Below are 17,890 nucleotides of genomic sequence, written 5' to 3'. Positions count from 1 at the left end.
GGAACCATAGGTGGAGGGCAGAATGACTGAAGGCTCTAGTTCCCATGGTAGTCAAGCACGCCGATGGTGTAGTAGTGAGTTGGAGAGCAGAAGATGATTAGAGAGTGGAGGGTGTGTGGATGGATATGAATGAGTGTGATCCTGGACGACCAACTGTCGTTTGCTGAAAATGTTGCATCGGTTGCTCACTCCTGCAGATTTCTCCTCTATAACATCAGGAGGATTCATCCATTCCTCAAGGACGAGATGGCACAGGTGCTCATCCAGGCTCTGGTCATCTCCCGGCTGGACTACGGCAACTCCCTCCTTGCTGGCGCCCCGGTGTCGGCCATCAGATTTCTGGAGCTTGTTCAGAAAGCTGCAGCTCGTCTGGTGTTCAACCACCATAAGTTCTCCCACACAACTCCCCTTCTCATGTCCCTACACTGGCTCCCAGTAGCTGCTCGCATCCAGTTTAAGACTCTGGTGCTAGCCTACAGGGCAGTGAAAGGAACAGCTCCTTCCTATCTCCAGGCCATGGTCAAAAGCCCTACACCCCCGCCCTACCACTTCACTCTGCTGCCTCGGGACGCCTGGTTGCCCCGTCGCTCAGAGGCCCTCGCTGTCGATCGACCCGGTTGTTATGTCTGCACACATCGACAGTGCTGCATTTGATTTGGTGCTGTTCTATTGTGCTGGGATCGATTGTGATGCCTGCGGGCTCTGGGTTGTTTGATCGGGTCTGCCTGTGATGCTGTGTCAGTCTAAATAAAGAATGCAACATAGAGGTTGTGTCGAGCGACAGCGCTGTGTCCTGACGTGATTTCTAAATACAATATTGGCGACGAGGATGGGATATATCTCTCTCCCACCACCTGCCCCCTGTAATGATCTGTGCCCTCTGGCTATGTTAACTTATAACATTAATAAAGCAAGGACGACTTCTCTAATGCTGGGTGTTTATGCACCGAACGGATTCCGACTGACGTTGTTACGTACATCACGTGACTTTGTTGTGGCGCTACGGAAAGCCGTAAGGGACATTAGCAACTCAAATATTACTAGCAAATATTACATCTCCCTTTTTCTGAAAAGTGCTGCTTTCTCTGCAGAGATACAGACCACGTTGAGCACGTTTATAAGCGAATACAATCTTAATAAGAAAGAATATGAAAGTGGAACTCTTATATAACTGGACTGCAACAAAGTAGTGTAAAACATTTCCTTCACTGTCTAAATGTGACACCGTAATAACATTTCATCTTTTTTTTCCCATTTTATTACTGGTAACTGCAAACAGCAGGTAGGTACACAAGGTAAGTGAATGCTGTAAATATTTCTTTTCAAAACATAGCAGGTATAGTACAGGTTGGTGTACAATTCTCTCTTTTTTTTACATTCATAAGTCAAGGATTTGTCTTGATTTGATCGTGCGACCTGACCTCGTGGTGTAACCAGGCTGTGTGTCTGGTTGTCGCTGATTGTTCGTGTCTGGAGGTTCAGCATGCTCTTGCTGATGGGCTTGTGTGTTGTTGTTAGCGCTGGTAACAGTCTGCTGTTAAGTGTGTGTGTGTGTAGTGTGAGTGTTCACTCTGCTTTGTCGCAGGTGTTGACGGTTGCGTTGGTAGATCTGACCTTCTTTGGTTTGGATGTGGTAGCTCCTGTCTGTGTTCGCTGGTCTTTCCACAGTTGCAGGTCTCCAGGATCCATCCTCCTGCCGGAAGCGGATTGGTATGCCTGTGGGCAGGTGGGGCAGAGGTTTGGCTGTTCGATTGTAGTATGCCTGCTGGCGCTGTTGACATACCTCTCTCCTTTTGTGAACATCCTCCTGACTGGCGATCTGTGGCTGCAGGTGTTTTGCTGTTGATGGGAGAATGGACCGCAGCCTCCGACTCACCAGTAGCTGTGCCGGTGATTTCAGGTTGTCCACCGGTGTGTTGCGATACTCCAGTAAGCTCATGTAGGGGTCTTTGTTCTCAGCTTTGGCTTTGTCCAGGATGCGTTTGGCCGTCTGGACAGTCTTCTCGGAGAGGCCGTTGCTCTGTGGGTAGTGGGGGCTTGTGGTGGTGTGTGAGAAACCCCATGTCTGTGAGAAGTTGCGGAACTCACCAGAGCTGTAGCACGGACCGTTGTCGCTGATGATAGTCTCGGGGATTCCGTGTCGAGCCATTGCTGCTTTCAGCTTCATGATGACGGCAGATGAGGTGCAGCTGTAAAGTCTCTCTAGCTCGAAGAATCTGGAGTAGTAGTCCACAGTGACTATGAAGTCCTGTGAGTTCCATGTGAATAGGTCTGTGCCTATCACTTGCCACGGCCGCTCGGGTATGGCGTGTGACATCATTGGTTCCTTTGCATTTGCGCTGCGCCGTTCTTGGCATATGCTGCAGTCTGCTACCGCATCCTCGATCTGTTTCCCCATGCCAGGCCAGAACAGTAAGTCTCTTGCTTGGCATTTGCTTTTTTCCACGCCAAGGTGGCTGGCATGGATGCGCTGTATCATGTCCTTGCGAAGCTTTTGGGGGACAATGATTCTCTCACCTTTGAACAGGATACCGCCCATTTCTGAGATTTCTGCTCTGTGGTTCCAGTATTCCTGGATGCTGGGCGGGCACTTTTTCTTTGTGTCTGGCCAGCCAGTGAGTGTGGCTCGTCTGACTGCGGTGAGCTGTGGATCTTGCGCTGTTTCCTGCTTGATTTCTGTGAGTCTTGTGTCGCTCACAGGGATGTTGCTGAGGACTGTGTGCACTTGGGCCTCCATCCCTTCCTGTAGGTCACTGTCGTGGTGTTCTATTGACTTGTGTGACAGTGTGTCGGCCACCGGTATGTCCTTACCGGGGCGGTGGATGATTTGGATGTCGTATTTTTGGAGCGCCAGGATCATCCGTTGCAGCCGGGGTGGTGCTGCTGCCAGTGGCTTTTTTAGTATTGCCTCCAGAGGCTTGTGGTCTGACTCCACAATCACTTTTCGTCCGTACATGTACTCGTGGAACCTCTTGCAGCCGAAGACCACAGCGTAGAGCTCCTTCTCTATCTGTGCGTAGTTTTCTTCAGTGCTGTTGAGTGACTTGGACGCATAGGCAATTGGTTTGCCATCTTGGAGCATGACAGCCCCAAGGCCACTTTTGGATGTATCCACTTGGAGTCGCAGCTCTTTCTGCGGGTCGAAATATGAGAGTACTGGACCTGGGTGCTGTGTAATGAGATTCTTCATCTCTTGGAACGCCTTGTCGTGGACTGCATCCCACACAAACTCACTGTCCTGTTTCAGAAGCTGTCTGAGGGGTGAGTTTATCTGTGAGAGGTGTGGAGCGAATCTGGCGAGGTAGTTGATCATGCCGAGGACTGTCTCCAGCTCTGCTTTGTTCTGTGGGGGTTGCATGTCCTTGACCGCCTTCACCTTGTGTGGGTCTGGTTTGATGCCTTTGTGTGAGAGCGTGTGGCCGAAGTAGCGTACCTCGGACACGCATATGTGACACTTGTCGGGGTTGAGCCTCACCCCTCGCTCCCTTGTGCGCTTCAGCATCGCTCTGAGACGCTGGTCATGTTCCTCTTTAGTCTTGCCGAACACTAGTATGTCGTCCACTATGGCCGTCACACCGTCCAATCCTTCATATGTTTCATCCACGCGTCTCTGGAACTCGTCTTGAGCGGACACGATTCCGAATGGCAGTCTGAGGAAACGATACCTGCCAAACACTGTGTTAAATGTCGTCAACATTGAGGATTCAGTGCTCAGTTTGATGGCCCAATAGCCTGACCGCGCGTCTAACACGCTAAAGTACTCAGCTCCAGCGAGCTTTGTGGTGGCGTCCTCCAGCGTGGGGAGGGGGTAGTGAGGTCGTTGTATCACTTTGTTAAGAGCTCTGGGGTCTAAACACACTCTAAGTTTGCCTGTCTTTGGCTTCTCAACAATGACGAGTGCGTTCACCCATTCTGTGGGTTCTGTTACCTTACAGATTATGCCGCCTTTCTCCATGCTGTCAAGCTCGTCCCTCAGTTTGCTGCGTAGGGCGATGGGGATTCTGCGTGGTGGGCAGACGACCGGCGTTGCATCTGGTGTGACGTGGAAGGTGCACTCGCCTGGGAACTCTCCTATTCCCTGGAAAACATCTGCATACTCATCCATTATGCTCTGTGATGTGACATTGTTTTCCTCGCTCACAGCCATCACTACTTTTACCAAGTTTAGGTCACGGCATGTTTTCATTGCCATGACTGGTGGGGCGTTTGTGTCAATGACGTAAAAGTCCAGCATCATTGCATTGTCTCTGTACTTACATTTGAGTTTGCATGTGCCTTTCACGCTCAGCGCGCCTCCTCCATATTCAGTGAGTCTGTGTATTGCTGGTTTCAGTGTCACATTTTTGAACAGCGCCTGGAACAGGTTGGTGGGAATAGTATTGGCCTGTGCCCCAGTGTCTAGTTTAAACTTTACCTTCTGTGGAGGTGTGCCAATTCCAACCTCTACGTAAGCCTGCTCGTTGCTTTTTCCGTTGTTCTCTATTGAGATGCACTCTATGTACAGCTCTGTCTGTTCTCCCACAGCGGTGCTCTCCACTGTAATGTTGTCGAAGTACAGTTCTTCCTGCTCTCTGTCAGTGGTGTACTCTTCTGGGTTCTCTCCGACGGCATGTACTGTGCCGCGGTAGTACCTTGTCTGTCCCTGGGAGCTAGACTTGCATACTTTAGCAAAATGATTGAGCTTCTTGCATTTAATGCATTGTTTACCCTTAGCTGGGCAAGTGGCTTTAGCGGCGTGTAGCCCTCCACAATAGCTACACGCCCTGGCGGCGGTGCTAACGTTACCCTCCCTTTGTCTGAAGTTAGCGTTAGCTGCTTTGGGTGCGTTCGGTTTGTAAGTCTTTCTGCCTATTGCGTGCACCGTTTCACGTGTGCTGCCCTGGCCCATAAACTTTAGCTGTTGCTTTGTTAGCTCGTGTGAGCGGGCTACATCTAAGGCTTTTTCTAGCGTTAGCTCAGCTCCCTGGCTAAGTAGCTTTTCTCTCACTCTGGGTGAGTTGGTGGCAAACACGATGCGGTCCCTGACCATCTCGTCGGCATTTGGGTAGCCACAGTCTTTGACTAGGAGCTTTAGCTCAGTTACAAATTGTTCGAAGGATTCACTCTCTCCCTGCATCTTGTCATGAAATTTATATCTGGCATAAATCGGGTTTGCTTTGGGGGTGATGTACTCAGTGTACTTATCGTAGTACGTTTCTAGCTTCTTGGCTTGTTCTCCGCTGAGTGTCCAAGTGTTGTGCACATCGCGCCCTTTTTCCCCTATCCAGAGCAGGAGGTAGCTGCATTTCTCCTCTTCGTTCTTCCCGCGCAGGGGGCCCTTGAACATTAGCTCCGTTGTTTGTCGAAATCGTCTCCATGCTTCAGGTAAGTTCGCCGATTCCCAGTCCATCTGTGGAGCTGGAACGGCGTACGAATCCATATTGGGTATTTAAACTCCGCTACTCTGACACCATGTAATGATCTGTGCCCTCTGGCTATGTTAACTTATAACATTAATAAAGCAAGGACGACTTCTCTCATGCTGGGTGTTTATTCACCGAACGGATTCCGACTGACGTTGTTACGTACATCACGTGACTTTGTTGTGGCGCTACGGAAAGCCGTAAGGGACATTAGCAACTCAAATATTACTAGCAAATATTACACCCCCTTCCTGGCATTACCTGGCGAGCCTCCGGTACCATGGACTCGCTGGCTACATAGTTTTGAAAATTACATCATCGCCTCAGGGCTCGACGACGTGAGCCAGGCTAGGAAGACGGCTCTGTTGCTACACTGCTTGGGAGCAGAGGGTCATCGTGTGCTCGGGACTCTGGGGAACGTCACAAGCTTTGACGAAGCTGTGGGACTTATGAGCACCCATTTCGCTGCTCCACAGAGTGCCCTCCTTCGGCGATTTATATTCCGTCAGCGACACCAACTGCCTGGTGAGTCTGTGCAGCAGTATGTAGCTAATTTGCGAGGGCTAGCTAGCTCATGCAAGTTTGGCGCGCTTCAGGACGAGATGGTCCGCGACCAGTTTATCGAACACACCAACAACGCAAAGGTGCGTGAGACTCTCCTGCTGGAAAAAGACGATCTGCTGCTGTCCACAGCAATTACCATCGCACTACAGGTTGAGGGAGCAGCTGAGTGTGCTGCTATGCTAAATACACAGCAAGTGGCCACCTCCAGTCAAGCTGCCAACGACTTCTCCCTCTACTCACAGCTGCCCCTCGGGACGCAACCCAGCCAGAGCGAGGCGGGCGCCGACTCCACTGAGGACGTCTTGCAACTGCAACGACGGCGTTCTCGGCCCCGCCCTCAACAGTCCTGCGGTAACTGTGGGTCTCGGTCTCATGTTTCAAGGGCTCAGAACTGCCCTGCCCGTGGCCAGACATGCCGTAGCTGCGGTAAGCAAAATCACTTTGCCAACGTCTGTCGATCTTCCCCGGCTGGGTCAGAGGGCCACACCCCCCAGTCTTCAACCGCCGTCATTCACAAGGTGAGCTCTGGGCCAGTGTCCTTCAAATCATGCACAGTCAACATTAATGATGTGTGCATCCCCTGCTGTTGGACACCGGTGCAGGTGTGTCTCTCCTGAATGTTGATACCTACAGTCAATTTTTCGGTTCACTGCCACTGTCCGCACCCTCAGCTGTCCTCTGCGGGTATGGTGACTCCAAAATCGATCTGGTTGGCTCTCTCCAAGTGACTGTCCGTTATGGAACCAAGCTGGTGCCCAATGCAGTTTTTCATGTGGCACGCCGTGGGGCCAACCTGATGGGCCTGGACCTGTTCTCCGCTCTGGGGTTCTCCCTCTTAGACACAAGGGGGGCAGCATCCTGACTGTTGCCACACCTTGGCAGCAGAAGTGGCCATCACTGTTTATGGGGCTGGGCTGCCTCTCCGCCTTCGCCCATCAACCTCTCCTCAACCCTGCTGTGAAATCTGTCATCCAACCACTGCGCCGCATCCCGTTGGCTCTCCGTGAGGGGGTCTCTGCCGAGCTGCAACAACTGCTGGAAGCTGGCATCATTGAACCGGTGGACGAGTCACCTTGGGTCTCAAACCTCGTGGTGGCTAAGAAGAAGTCGGGGAGCCTGCGTGTCTGCATCGATCTACGTGCAGTAAATATGGCAGTGGTCCCTGATAAGTATCCACTGCCCACCTCAGAAGAACTCACTGCTCAGTTCTATGGCTCTGAGGTGTTCTCCAAGCTCGACCTCAGACAGGGGTACTTACAGGTGCCCCTCCACCCCAGCAGCCGAAACCTCACAGCCTTTGTGACACATGCAGGAGTGTTTCGCTACACCAGGATGCCTTTCGGTCTCAGCTCCGCCCCTAGCTGCTTCCAGAAAATCATGGTCTCTGTGCTGGCTGGCATACTGGGCGTGACCGTTTATCTGGACGATATAGTGGTACACGGGCCCACCAGTGAAATCCACGACAAGCGCCTCAACATGGTCTTCGCAGCCCTGTCCAAGCACAAGCTAACTCTCAATGCTGAGAAATGTGTCCTCTCTGTGCCAGCCATCGAGTTCGTGGGGTTCCGGCTGTCAGCGAGCGGTGTAACTCCACTACAATCCAACGTGGACGCCATTCAGGCCATCCCTGAGCCCAGCTCGGCCGCCCAGGTCGCCTCCTTCCTGGGTATGACAAGTTATTACCTGAGGTTTCTTCCCCAGTACTCTGTGACCACAGCCCCCCTGCGTCAGCTGCTGCGTAAGGACGAGCCATGGGTGTGGTCAAAGGCATGCAGTGACGCTGTGCGTGATCTCAAGACTCAACTGACTTCACCACCAGTTTTGGCTCACTTCGACATCTCCAGCTCCACCTTTGTGACCTGTGACGCATCAGCCACAGCGATAGGGGCTGTGCTGTCTCAAACCCAGAACAGTGTGGAGAAGCCCATCGCCTTCGCCTCCCGTGCCCTCAACCTGATCGAGCAGCGGTACTCCGTGGGTGAGCGTGAGGCATTAGCCTGTATCTGGGCTTGTGAAAGGTGGCACCTCTACCTCTATGGCCACTCCTTCACCCTCAGGACAGATCACCAGGCCCTGACAGCGCTGCTGTCCACATCTGGGACAGGCCACAAACCCCTGAGGTTGCACCGCTGGTCTGACCACCTCCGCCAGTACAACTTCAGCCTGCAGTTTACCCCAGGCAGAGACAATGTTGTCGCCGACCTGCTCTCTCGCTCTGTCTCCACCACAGCTCCACAGACGGACACTGACTGTGTGGAAAAGGACATTGTCCAAATGCTACACACATCCCTTCAGGCCACTGTCTCTCTGCAGAAGCTGAGGGCAGCCTCCGAACAGGACTCTGTCCTCTCCCAGCTCCGCACCTACATTTAGAACGGCTGGCCTCACAAGGTCCCAGGGGAGCTGGCTGTGTTCGCCCGAGTCAGACAGGAGCTCTCCTGCTGGAACGACACCTGCGTGGCACGTGGGTTTTGCACAGTGGTCCCAGCTGCTCTCCGTGCATTTGTTTTGAATATGGCGCATGAAGGCCACCTGGGCATTGTGAAACTGAAGCAGCGCTGCCGAGACCTGGTGTGGTGGCCGGGGATAGACAGAGATATTGAGGCTCTGGTGAAGGACTGTTCTGCCTGCCTTGTGAGTGGCAAGACTGGCCACCAGGCTCCCCCACCCCTGCAACCTCTCGCCTGGCCCTCTCAGCCCTGGGAACACCTGCAGTTGGACATTTGTGGTGAGATCCATGGAGTTCCCCACCACCAACGCTTCATGGTGGTCGCCTACGATCTACACTCAAAATGGCCTGAACTCACCACTTCCGGCACTGTGACCTCACAGATCATCATCGACTTCCTGGACTCTTTTTTCTCTCGCTGGGGCCTCCCAAAGACCATCACCACTGACAACGGCCCTCAGCTGGTCTCTGCTGAGTTCACTGCTTATCTCGAAAGCAAGGGCATCCATCATATACGCACTGCGTACTACCACCCCCAGGCCAATGGCGGCGTTGAACGTTTTCACCAGTCACTGAAGAACGGCCTCAGAGCACACATGGCCCAAGGGTGCTCTTTCACGCAGGCCATCCGTCACACTCTGCTGCACTATCGGGCCACACAGCACTCGACCACAGGCGTCTCCCCAACCTCTCTCATGCTAGGCCGGGAACTGTGCATGCCCCTTGACAGGCTCCGCCCCTCCACACCCCAGGCACCTCCCTCTGGGGTCAGAGCCTCAGTCACTCGTCAGCAGACGCGGATGAAGCAACGGTTTGACCAGTCAAAACGAACCAGGGTGCCAGACATCAATGTGTCAGACTGGGTCAGGGTCCGCAGTCCCCACAGGGACAATAAAATGGCTTCATACTGGTCCTCTCCTCTCCAAGTCACCCGTCAGCTGGGCCTAGCCACTTACCTCCTCAGCGATGGCACTCGGTGGCACTCCAGTCGTCTACGGAAGGTGTCAGCCCCGCCACACACAGCTGGTGACACAACCTTAGCCATTCCCTCGGCATGGCGAGACGCCCCGGGGCTTCATGCAGCTCCTACACGGGCCCCAGACATTCCTGGGCCTCAGCTTCCCCTGCCTTCTCCCTCCCCACCTCGGCCTGCCCAGCCTCAGGCCGCCCCGCGACCTGTTCGCACACGTTTACGCCCTGGCCACCTAGAGGACTTTGTGTCAACCTTTCATGTTTGAAATCCTGCCGGGGGGGGGGGGGGGGAAATGTTATGTCTGCACACGTCGACAGTGCTGCATTTGGTGCTGTTCTATTGTGCTGGGATCGATTGTGATGCCTGCGGGCTCTGGGTTGTTTGATCGGGTCTGCCTGTGATGCTGTGTCAGTCTAAATAAAGAATGCAACGTAGCGGTTGTGTCGAGCGACAGCGCTGTGTCCTGACGTGATTTCTAAATACAATACCGGTCACGGCTCTTTTCTGTCCTGGCCCCACAGTGGTGGAATGAACTCCCCACTGATGTCAGGACAGCGGAGTGCCCATTTTTCACACCATTTTTCAGCGCAGGTTGAAAACTCACCTCTTCAAGAACTACTACCCTGTTACTTGTTCTTAGCACTTATTGTATTCACGCTTTTAAAAAAAAAATCTCATTCTTGTACTTTTACTTTACCACTGGTTTTGCTCTTAGATGCTTGTTTAGATGCACTTATGACCTCTGATGACTAGTAGTTCTCCTGATTTCCTACATTAAATGCACTTATTGTAAGTCACTTTGGATAACAGCGTCGGCTAAATGACTGTAATGTAATGTAATGTTCGGAAAGATACAAAGGAGCTAGGTTATCAAGGGCCTTAAAGGTGAGAGGCAGGATCTTGAAGTCAATACGGCATTTAACAGTGTTTATACCCGATGCAGTAGTGACACCACAACCATAGCGGGGAAAATATCAAACACTTTGATGTCAGTAATCACTTTGTGTCCATTTACCTTGGTTGTGTCACTTGTATATAATGTATTAACAGTGTGTCATGGGTGTGTGATCTGGGTCATCGGGGCTCGCCTGTTCCCCATCCCCTGACTGGTGTTTCGGTTCACCTGCGCCCCATTTGGCTGAGTGACCCTGATTGCTCCTGATCGCCCCTGCTTCACTCACCTTTTCTCCGTTCTCCGATTGGCTGTTCTGTCCCTGCCCAGTCCTGCACAGTCCTGCGCCCAATCTCCCTCCCCTTTCTCCGATTGGCTGTTCTGTTCCTGCCCTGCCCTGTGCACCCGCGCACAATCTCCCTGATTGGCTCCCCTACGTATGTATTCCCCCTGGTTGCCCTGACTCCTTGTCGGATCGTTTTAGAGACACTCACAGAGAGAGACGCACACAGACACGTATTGACTCTTGGTCGCCAGATGCGCCACGTCCTGTTTCGAGCCTTCCCTGCTGTCTGTACCTGCTTTGTTTAATTAAAGCGTTGTTCTAGTCCAGTCCGTCTCTTGAGTCGTGCATTTGGGTCCTCTTTTCCTGCTCCCGGCATGACACAATTGAAAGTAAACTTGTACAGATTACCAAATACAGCTACAGTCTGAGTGAAACCCTAATGTTACCAAGTTGTTTTCATACCTTAAACAAAAACTAGTGTGTATTAAAATTGAGTTGGATTGAAATGTAAAGTTTCACTGCTTTTACTGACCTTGTTAATCAAAAATAGCTGAGATGGTACAAAAACATTTAAAAAACTGTAAAGATGTGTTGCAGTGACAGCGTGTAGTTGATGGGCAATAGTATTTTATTGACTGTTTCATTCCTTCTGAGCACTGGAATTAGCTTACAGATGTAGTAGCTTGGTCTAGTTCATGGCAAAATATTGTCCGAACATTTTTTTTTTATTCAGAGTCTAACGTTTTATAATGCTTCAGTATTTGTTAAACTCTGTCAAATGATAAGCAGACTCCATTGAGTGTCAGTGTTGAAATTAAAACAATTACTGTTAGGCCTTTATGGGCCATATAGCGCTTTGTAACTTCCACATTACAACTTCCCAAATACTGTATGCCAAGTATCTAGCAAGTTAAAATGGATTAGAATTTGCTGGTTGAGGTTCACTTACCAGAGCATGCATATGCACCATGATATAAAATACAAATGCAAGTTTTTCAGTTAAGACAGTTCTGTAACTCAGAAATACTTTTTTGAATATTGCACTTGATAATTTATAACAAGCAGTGCAGTATAAGAAAGTCTGAGCTAATGTTTAAGCAGCCATTTTTTGATACTTTTCGTGGCACCTAAATGTCCATGCATGTGCAAGCAATAATATGAATAAGACAGAAGTGTAAGTAAGCACAGTCTTTAGTGTTTTAGTGCACATTTTGGACACAGCATTCTTAATGCAATAGCCCCTTTAGTGTGGGGAATAGTCACTCATACCACCACAATGACTTTACGATAAGTTGGGTGTTTTGTCCATGCATTGAAGTCCCATCCTAAAGTCTCAAAAAGTACAACCGAAAAGCATTTTAGATTTGGTTGGATCCCCGCGCCATTGAAGTCCATGAAAGAATTGATGCTAAATTTTGGTGATAATTATTCAAAGAAAATATTCCATTTTGTCAACCTTTTTATTCTCATGTTTTTTTGTTTTTTGCTTTTTTTACCTCAGTGCTGACTACCTGGCTCAATAAAACTCAGTTAACCACACAAATTTTAATAGACAGAAAACTTGAACAAAACAAAAAGTTGCTGATTCATTTTGATATTTCTTTATATTTTTACACAATTTTGAATATAGTTGGTTTATATTTTCAACATTATGTGGTCTGAAATGATGCTCCCAATTGAGCAGTATCTTTAGTTAGCTGTTAAATAAAGTTTCCTTTGCAAAAGCTACATTTTTAATCATGTTTCTATCATTAAGATCAGAAATCTATGAAAACAAAGGGCTGTAGTTTTTTCTGCAGCCCTGTTTTCATACAGTTACTTAAATTCAAAGGGTGTCGAATGTAGTTCAACTATTTACACACAAAACTGACGTCCAATATAGACGAGCAGAAAATGTATAGTGGAATATGAAACTAATCTAGTTTTTTTAAAAATGGACTTTTTGTAGTATATCATATATGAAATCTATGATGGACTGCTCTGAAATTAATGTTGCATCTAATTTTTATTAAATGTGATATCTTGGTGTAGTCTTTGACCTTACACTTCTCGACCTTAGACCACCTCATTTACACAACGGGCAGCTGCTAGCGTGCAGGCCAAGGGCTCATCTTCCTTTGTGCACAAGCTCCAACTCATTTCATACATTTTCAGAATTTATGAAACTGGGATAATGTAGCAATGATGGGAAATACGCTGTAAACAAATCAAAGGGTCACACTTAGTCCAACACAAAGTGGGAGGTGGGAGTCAAAAGTGTTAGTCTGTGCTGACGTGCCCAGCTGTTCCTGACCATCCCTGCCTGGCCAGCTGCCTGCTACTGTGTGTTATGGTGATGGTAATAAGGGATAACAAGCACAGGCATGAAGATAAACAAGTGCACACACAGACTCATTGTTTTCACCAGAATTACCACAACCCTAAAAAGAACAAAGCCAGTTGTGTTCAGTTTGCCAAAATTTGCAACTTGTTCAAGTGTTTATCTCGTGATGACTGGTCATATTGCTGTTTAGATATTCTGTAAAGAGTAAGTCTTCTCAAGTGAATAACAAACTCCAGTGCCATTTTCACGTGATCTTTATTCTATGTTAACAAACTTAGGTGCATAGTAATGACATGTACAGTATATGACATGAAACCTAGTGAGTAAAGTGTTGCTGGTGTGTAGGTGAAATGCAACGTGAGAAACCGATAGCAACCATTGGTAGTATTTTGCAGCTTTCATTCAGTAAGTGGGTTCCCATGCATAGACACTGAATTATCAGTTTGATTACACTTAATTATTGATGTGAGCTCTGACAAAAAACGAAGTGTCTATTTCTCGTTCAATCACACTTTTTTGTGTGAAGATACCCAATTCAACAGCAATATCTAAAATAATCTGTTAAGTGAACAAACACAAAAAACTTTTCATTTGCTGCTTTCACACCCCTACACCTGAGACTGGAGTGCGATGGCAGGGTCGATGCTGACTGCAGGAGCCTGGAGCAGGTGATATCGGTGTACACCAGATGTCCGTCCAAGGTGGGCCCTTGCTGGAGGCACTACTGGGAATATGCCAGAGCGCCTGCCCCCTGACCAAACCCAAAGCCCTTGGGCCCGAAATTCTTTCCATAACATCCTGCAGAGAAAGATGAAATAAATGAGAAACACTGCATCGGGCATAACACGTTCCATTATTACATCAAATCATAACTGCAATGCTTACTGCAGTAGTTTACTGCAATTTACCTTATTTGATCAACTCAGTTTGCTTTGTTGCAGGTGTTTATAGAAAATGATTGAAAGCATCCACAGCAGTGATATTTTAATACCAGATACAAAGAGCGTAGACAGCACACAGACCTTTACAGTAAATCTCCCCATCTTTGTCAGCAAGGGTTGTGGACTCCAATCCCTTGCCACACTTTGCACAACGAAAGCAAATCTTATGCCAGGACTGGATGAGGAAAAAAAACAAAAAACAAAAAAAAACAGTCTTTGGTAAAAAGACTGACCTTCAGTCAAACTGAATTCAAAACATTTTTTCCATTCACGTGTTCTTGAGTAAGTCACTGTACACTGTTGTGAAATTGATATAAAACATAAATTTTTCTCTCACATTGCCACCCCCGATGACCTTCTCCGCTGCATACACTGTTTTGTCACATCTTGGACACACATCTGACCCTGGTGGAGCTTGGCTGAACTTTGAGGTATTGGGGTTATTTGTTGGACGATGGGGTGCTTGTCTGTGTAGGAAATCAGAATCAGAATACTTTATTCATCCCTGAGGGGAAATTGGGTCCTATTACAGACACTCACGCTCAAGTAAAGAAAAACTAACAAGATACAAGATAACAGAAAATAGAAATGAATAGAAATAGAAGATAAAATAAGAATAATATATGTAAACACATGTGCACCATGCATCAGCATATAATACCCTATCCATATTGTTACTGCAGCATGAAACAAATGGCACAAACAAACACCCGGCAGGGTAAAATAGTCGAAGAGCCAGTCTATTGACTATTGACTCAGAGTGTCTGACACTCTGAGGGAGGAGTTGTAAAGTTTGATGGCCACAGGCAGGTGTGACCTCCTGTGGCGTTCTGTAGTGCATTTCGGCAGGCTGAGTCTATCACCAAAAACACTCCTGTGCTTGACCAGCACGTCATGGAGTGGGTGGGAGACATTGTCCATGATGGCACATAACTTCAACAACATTCTCCTCTCAGAAACTGCTGCCAGAGAGTCCAGCTCCACCCCCACAACATCCCCGGCCTTGCGGATCAGTTTATTGAGCCTGTTTGCATCCACTACCCTCAACCTGCTGCCCCAACACAACAGCAAACAGGAGAGCACTGGCCACCACAGACTCATACCACACCCTAAGCATTCTCTGACAGATGTTGAAGGATTTCAGGAGAAATTTGATCAAACAATGCATGAAATACATACTACTATATTTCAGTTTATGATGTGTCCTGTCATAATTGTATGCCTGCATATGGCAGGATTTGTAAATTTTCCTTACACTTCAGGCTTGATTCCAAGTCGTTCGCCTGTGTCCATGCTCAGAGTCCCTGCTCCGCCACCAAAGCCATAACCTTTAGGTCCATATTTCTTGCCATAGCAAGATTTGCAGTAGATCTCATCCACATGGACAGCCACTGTTGTGCTGTCTAGATTCTTCCTGCAAGCCACTTAAAACAACCAGAGTGGGATAAAAATGAATTTTACAAAGTGTAAGACAGTAAATTATTTCTCATTTACATTTCAATTTATGTGTATGCAAAGCACACCAAACAAAGCAATCATTTCCCCAAATGTAACTGTTCAGCATTGTAGTGCTTCAGTTTTTTATCTCAAAAGTTCACTTTGACATTTACCAACATTCCCCACACCTTCAATACGTCATCTCACAAAAAATGCGATGTGCTACTGCTGAAGTTGGCTCTGACACGTCTGCGAGATGAGTGGGAGTTGTGAATCCTCCTCTCCCATATAAGGAAGACCAAACTCAGGTCACATGTTTTCACAGCATCCAAATAAGGCCAGAGATGCCTGGGCAAAACCTTTAAAGGCTCAGTTTCCTACCCCAGAGCCAAATAATCTGAATTCCACCCGGGCATCTCTTGTCAGCTCAAGGTCGTTTACAGCACTGGACAGGCCAAATAATGAAATAACTACACAATCGACATACTTACTGCACAAGAAACAGGTTTTGTGCCAGCTCTTCCCCTCACACTGCACTTCCTCTGCAAAGTAGACAGTTTTGTAGCAGCAGCCACACTTGTTCCCTCCTCCAAAAGGCATTCTGTGGAGAGAAAATAGAGTCGTCTGTATACATACCTTCATACATTGTGTACACAGCAATCACTGATGGATTTCAGGCGGTGCCATGTGTCATTTGCGTAACAGTTGGGGAGGAACAACTGAGTCAACTGTTGACACATGAAATCATTTCAAAGGAAAAAAAAGTACACATTTTTAACGATGAATTACTCTCTCCTGGTGGTGCAGTTTACAGGAATAAATGGGCATCTGCTGTTTTATTGTTCCCTGCTTGTAAAATGCAAAGTGTCTGCTTGCGTTGCGCAGATAGCTTCAAACCACCTCATAAAGATTACCCTCTTCGTGACTACTCTTTTGACCACGTCAAGTCTGCTGCTGAGCTGCTAAAGTGAAAGTATTTTTTCACAACAGCTATTTTGAGATATACTCTATTGGCTCGGCGATGTCACTGGGACAGAAACAGTAATTTACCAGATCAAACGGGATTAACAGGAAATTCCCCGAATTTCATTTGGTCATTACACATCTCGACCTTGAGCAACATAATCAGGCTGTGTTTCTGTGGCTGATGCTTATCCACCATACCACCAGTTATCACAGAAAAGAAAAAGACTTTCTGACTGTGTCAACCCTAAATTTCTGACGCATATGATTCAACTGGCATTAAAAGAATTTGACTGACATTTTTGTAAACTTCCAGCAATCAAAAGTTTATTTTCCTTGATTTATTTTCCCTTATTTCCTACATATCCTGCAGCTGCTCAGAAAATCGACCTGCAAAACACACCTTTCTAAGGCCATGGTAGGGGTTTTCCCATCATGCTCTATATAGAAGAAAGTATCTAGTGTTTCATGCTTGAAAGAAAAACAGACCTCTACAAACACATCCAAAGATCTCTTTTAATCCGGCTCTGAAAGGCTTCGGCATCTTTGTCTTTATATGACGTACTAGATAACAATCTGCAACAACTTGAGGACTTTATGCAAGGATTTTGTCTGCAAACTGCTATAAAAAGCCACGTACTCCTGTTGAGTGTTTCTCAGAAAAAGCATTTGACAATATGCAAATCATAACCTGCATCGACGCCACTTGGAAGAGTTGCTGTAATTGTACTTTAAAACTGCGTTCTATTGTTGTTGTTTTTTTTTTTAAGAAAACCCTCTCTGTGCAAGAAGTAGATTATTCAGCCTACTGGAATAATATAAGAATTTAAAGCAAACTTGTCACTAATCTTTGAAAGCCTAAATGGAGTCCTTATTTTGAATGTTAAATGTATCCTGGCTACTTTTGAAATTGTTTTCCTACCTGCAGTAAAGTGTAAGGCTGGTATTCTCTACAGTGGTAAAGTGGCGCTCAGAGGTGGTCAGGTGAAGATGAGGTGAAGACGAGACACTAGTTTGACACAGAGAAGTGGAGGATGGCTGAGTGGACGCCGGACTCAGACTCTGGAGCTGAAGGAGGAGTCAGGGCACAGAAGGAGGAAAAGAGAGATGGAGGGAGAGGGCGGTAGGAAGGGAGGGACAGTGAAGAGATGCAGGGAAAAAGGCAGAGGAGAATGGGGAGACACATATTTATGTATTGAATCCGAGTTACTGATGAAGTCGGAGGCAAAGGATGAGAGGGAGGAGGGGAGGTGAACAACTTTGCATTTCACCTACCCACACTTTCCTGAAATGTCCTGCTTGTTGATAAGACAGAGACAGGTCCTGTCATGAAACATTGTAATTAAGGGGTGCATGCAACCAATTGGAGCTGATATCTACTTGTTACATTCTGCAAAACAATTTCTCGTTTTTTGTTTTGCTATCACTTAGCACAAAGCAGAATATATTTGAATGCACAGTTGTATTTGTAACTGTATATGCAATTTGTTCTGCATAGATGAATAAAACATTTTGGAGTTTTCCTAGTCTGTTATACAGAAACTATTGTCCTTTCAGCAAAAGCCGAGGCAATAGTTCAGAGGGATAACTTCAACAACCTTGGGGGTCATCCCGGGTTGTCCTTTGTGTGGAGTTTGCATGTTCTCTCTGTGTTTGTGTG

At 47.6% G+C, this 17,890-nt stretch overlaps 1 protein-coding gene across 1 annotated transcript; it reads right to left on the bottom strand.

The window, feature by feature from the left end:
- Positions 1-13,106: 13,106 nt before the first annotated feature.
- On the bottom strand, positions 13,107-17,347 carry LOC130107313 (cysteine and glycine-rich protein 1-like). The gene is made up of 6 exons (XM_056273842.1): positions 17,153-17,347; positions 15,759-15,868; positions 15,086-15,254; positions 14,168-14,297; positions 13,912-14,005; positions 13,107-13,687 (listed from the first exon to the last, which is right to left on the bottom strand). The coding sequence occupies exons 2-6, from the start codon at positions 15,865-15,867 to the stop codon at positions 13,611-13,613; spliced, it is 579 nt and encodes a 192-aa protein (XP_056129817.1). The 5' UTR covers position 15,868; positions 17,153-17,347; the 3' UTR covers positions 13,107-13,610.
- Between the last annotated feature and the right edge of the window lie 543 nt (positions 17,348-17,890).

Source organism: Lampris incognitus, chromosome 2, assembly GCF_029633865.1.
Source record: "Lampris incognitus isolate fLamInc1 chromosome 2, fLamInc1.hap2, whole genome shotgun sequence".
Classification (NCBI taxonomy): Eukaryota; Metazoa; Chordata; class Actinopteri; order Lampriformes; family Lampridae; genus Lampris; species Lampris incognitus.
Note: the sequence above shows the minus strand (reverse complement) of the source record. Positions and strands in the feature narration are given on the sequence as shown.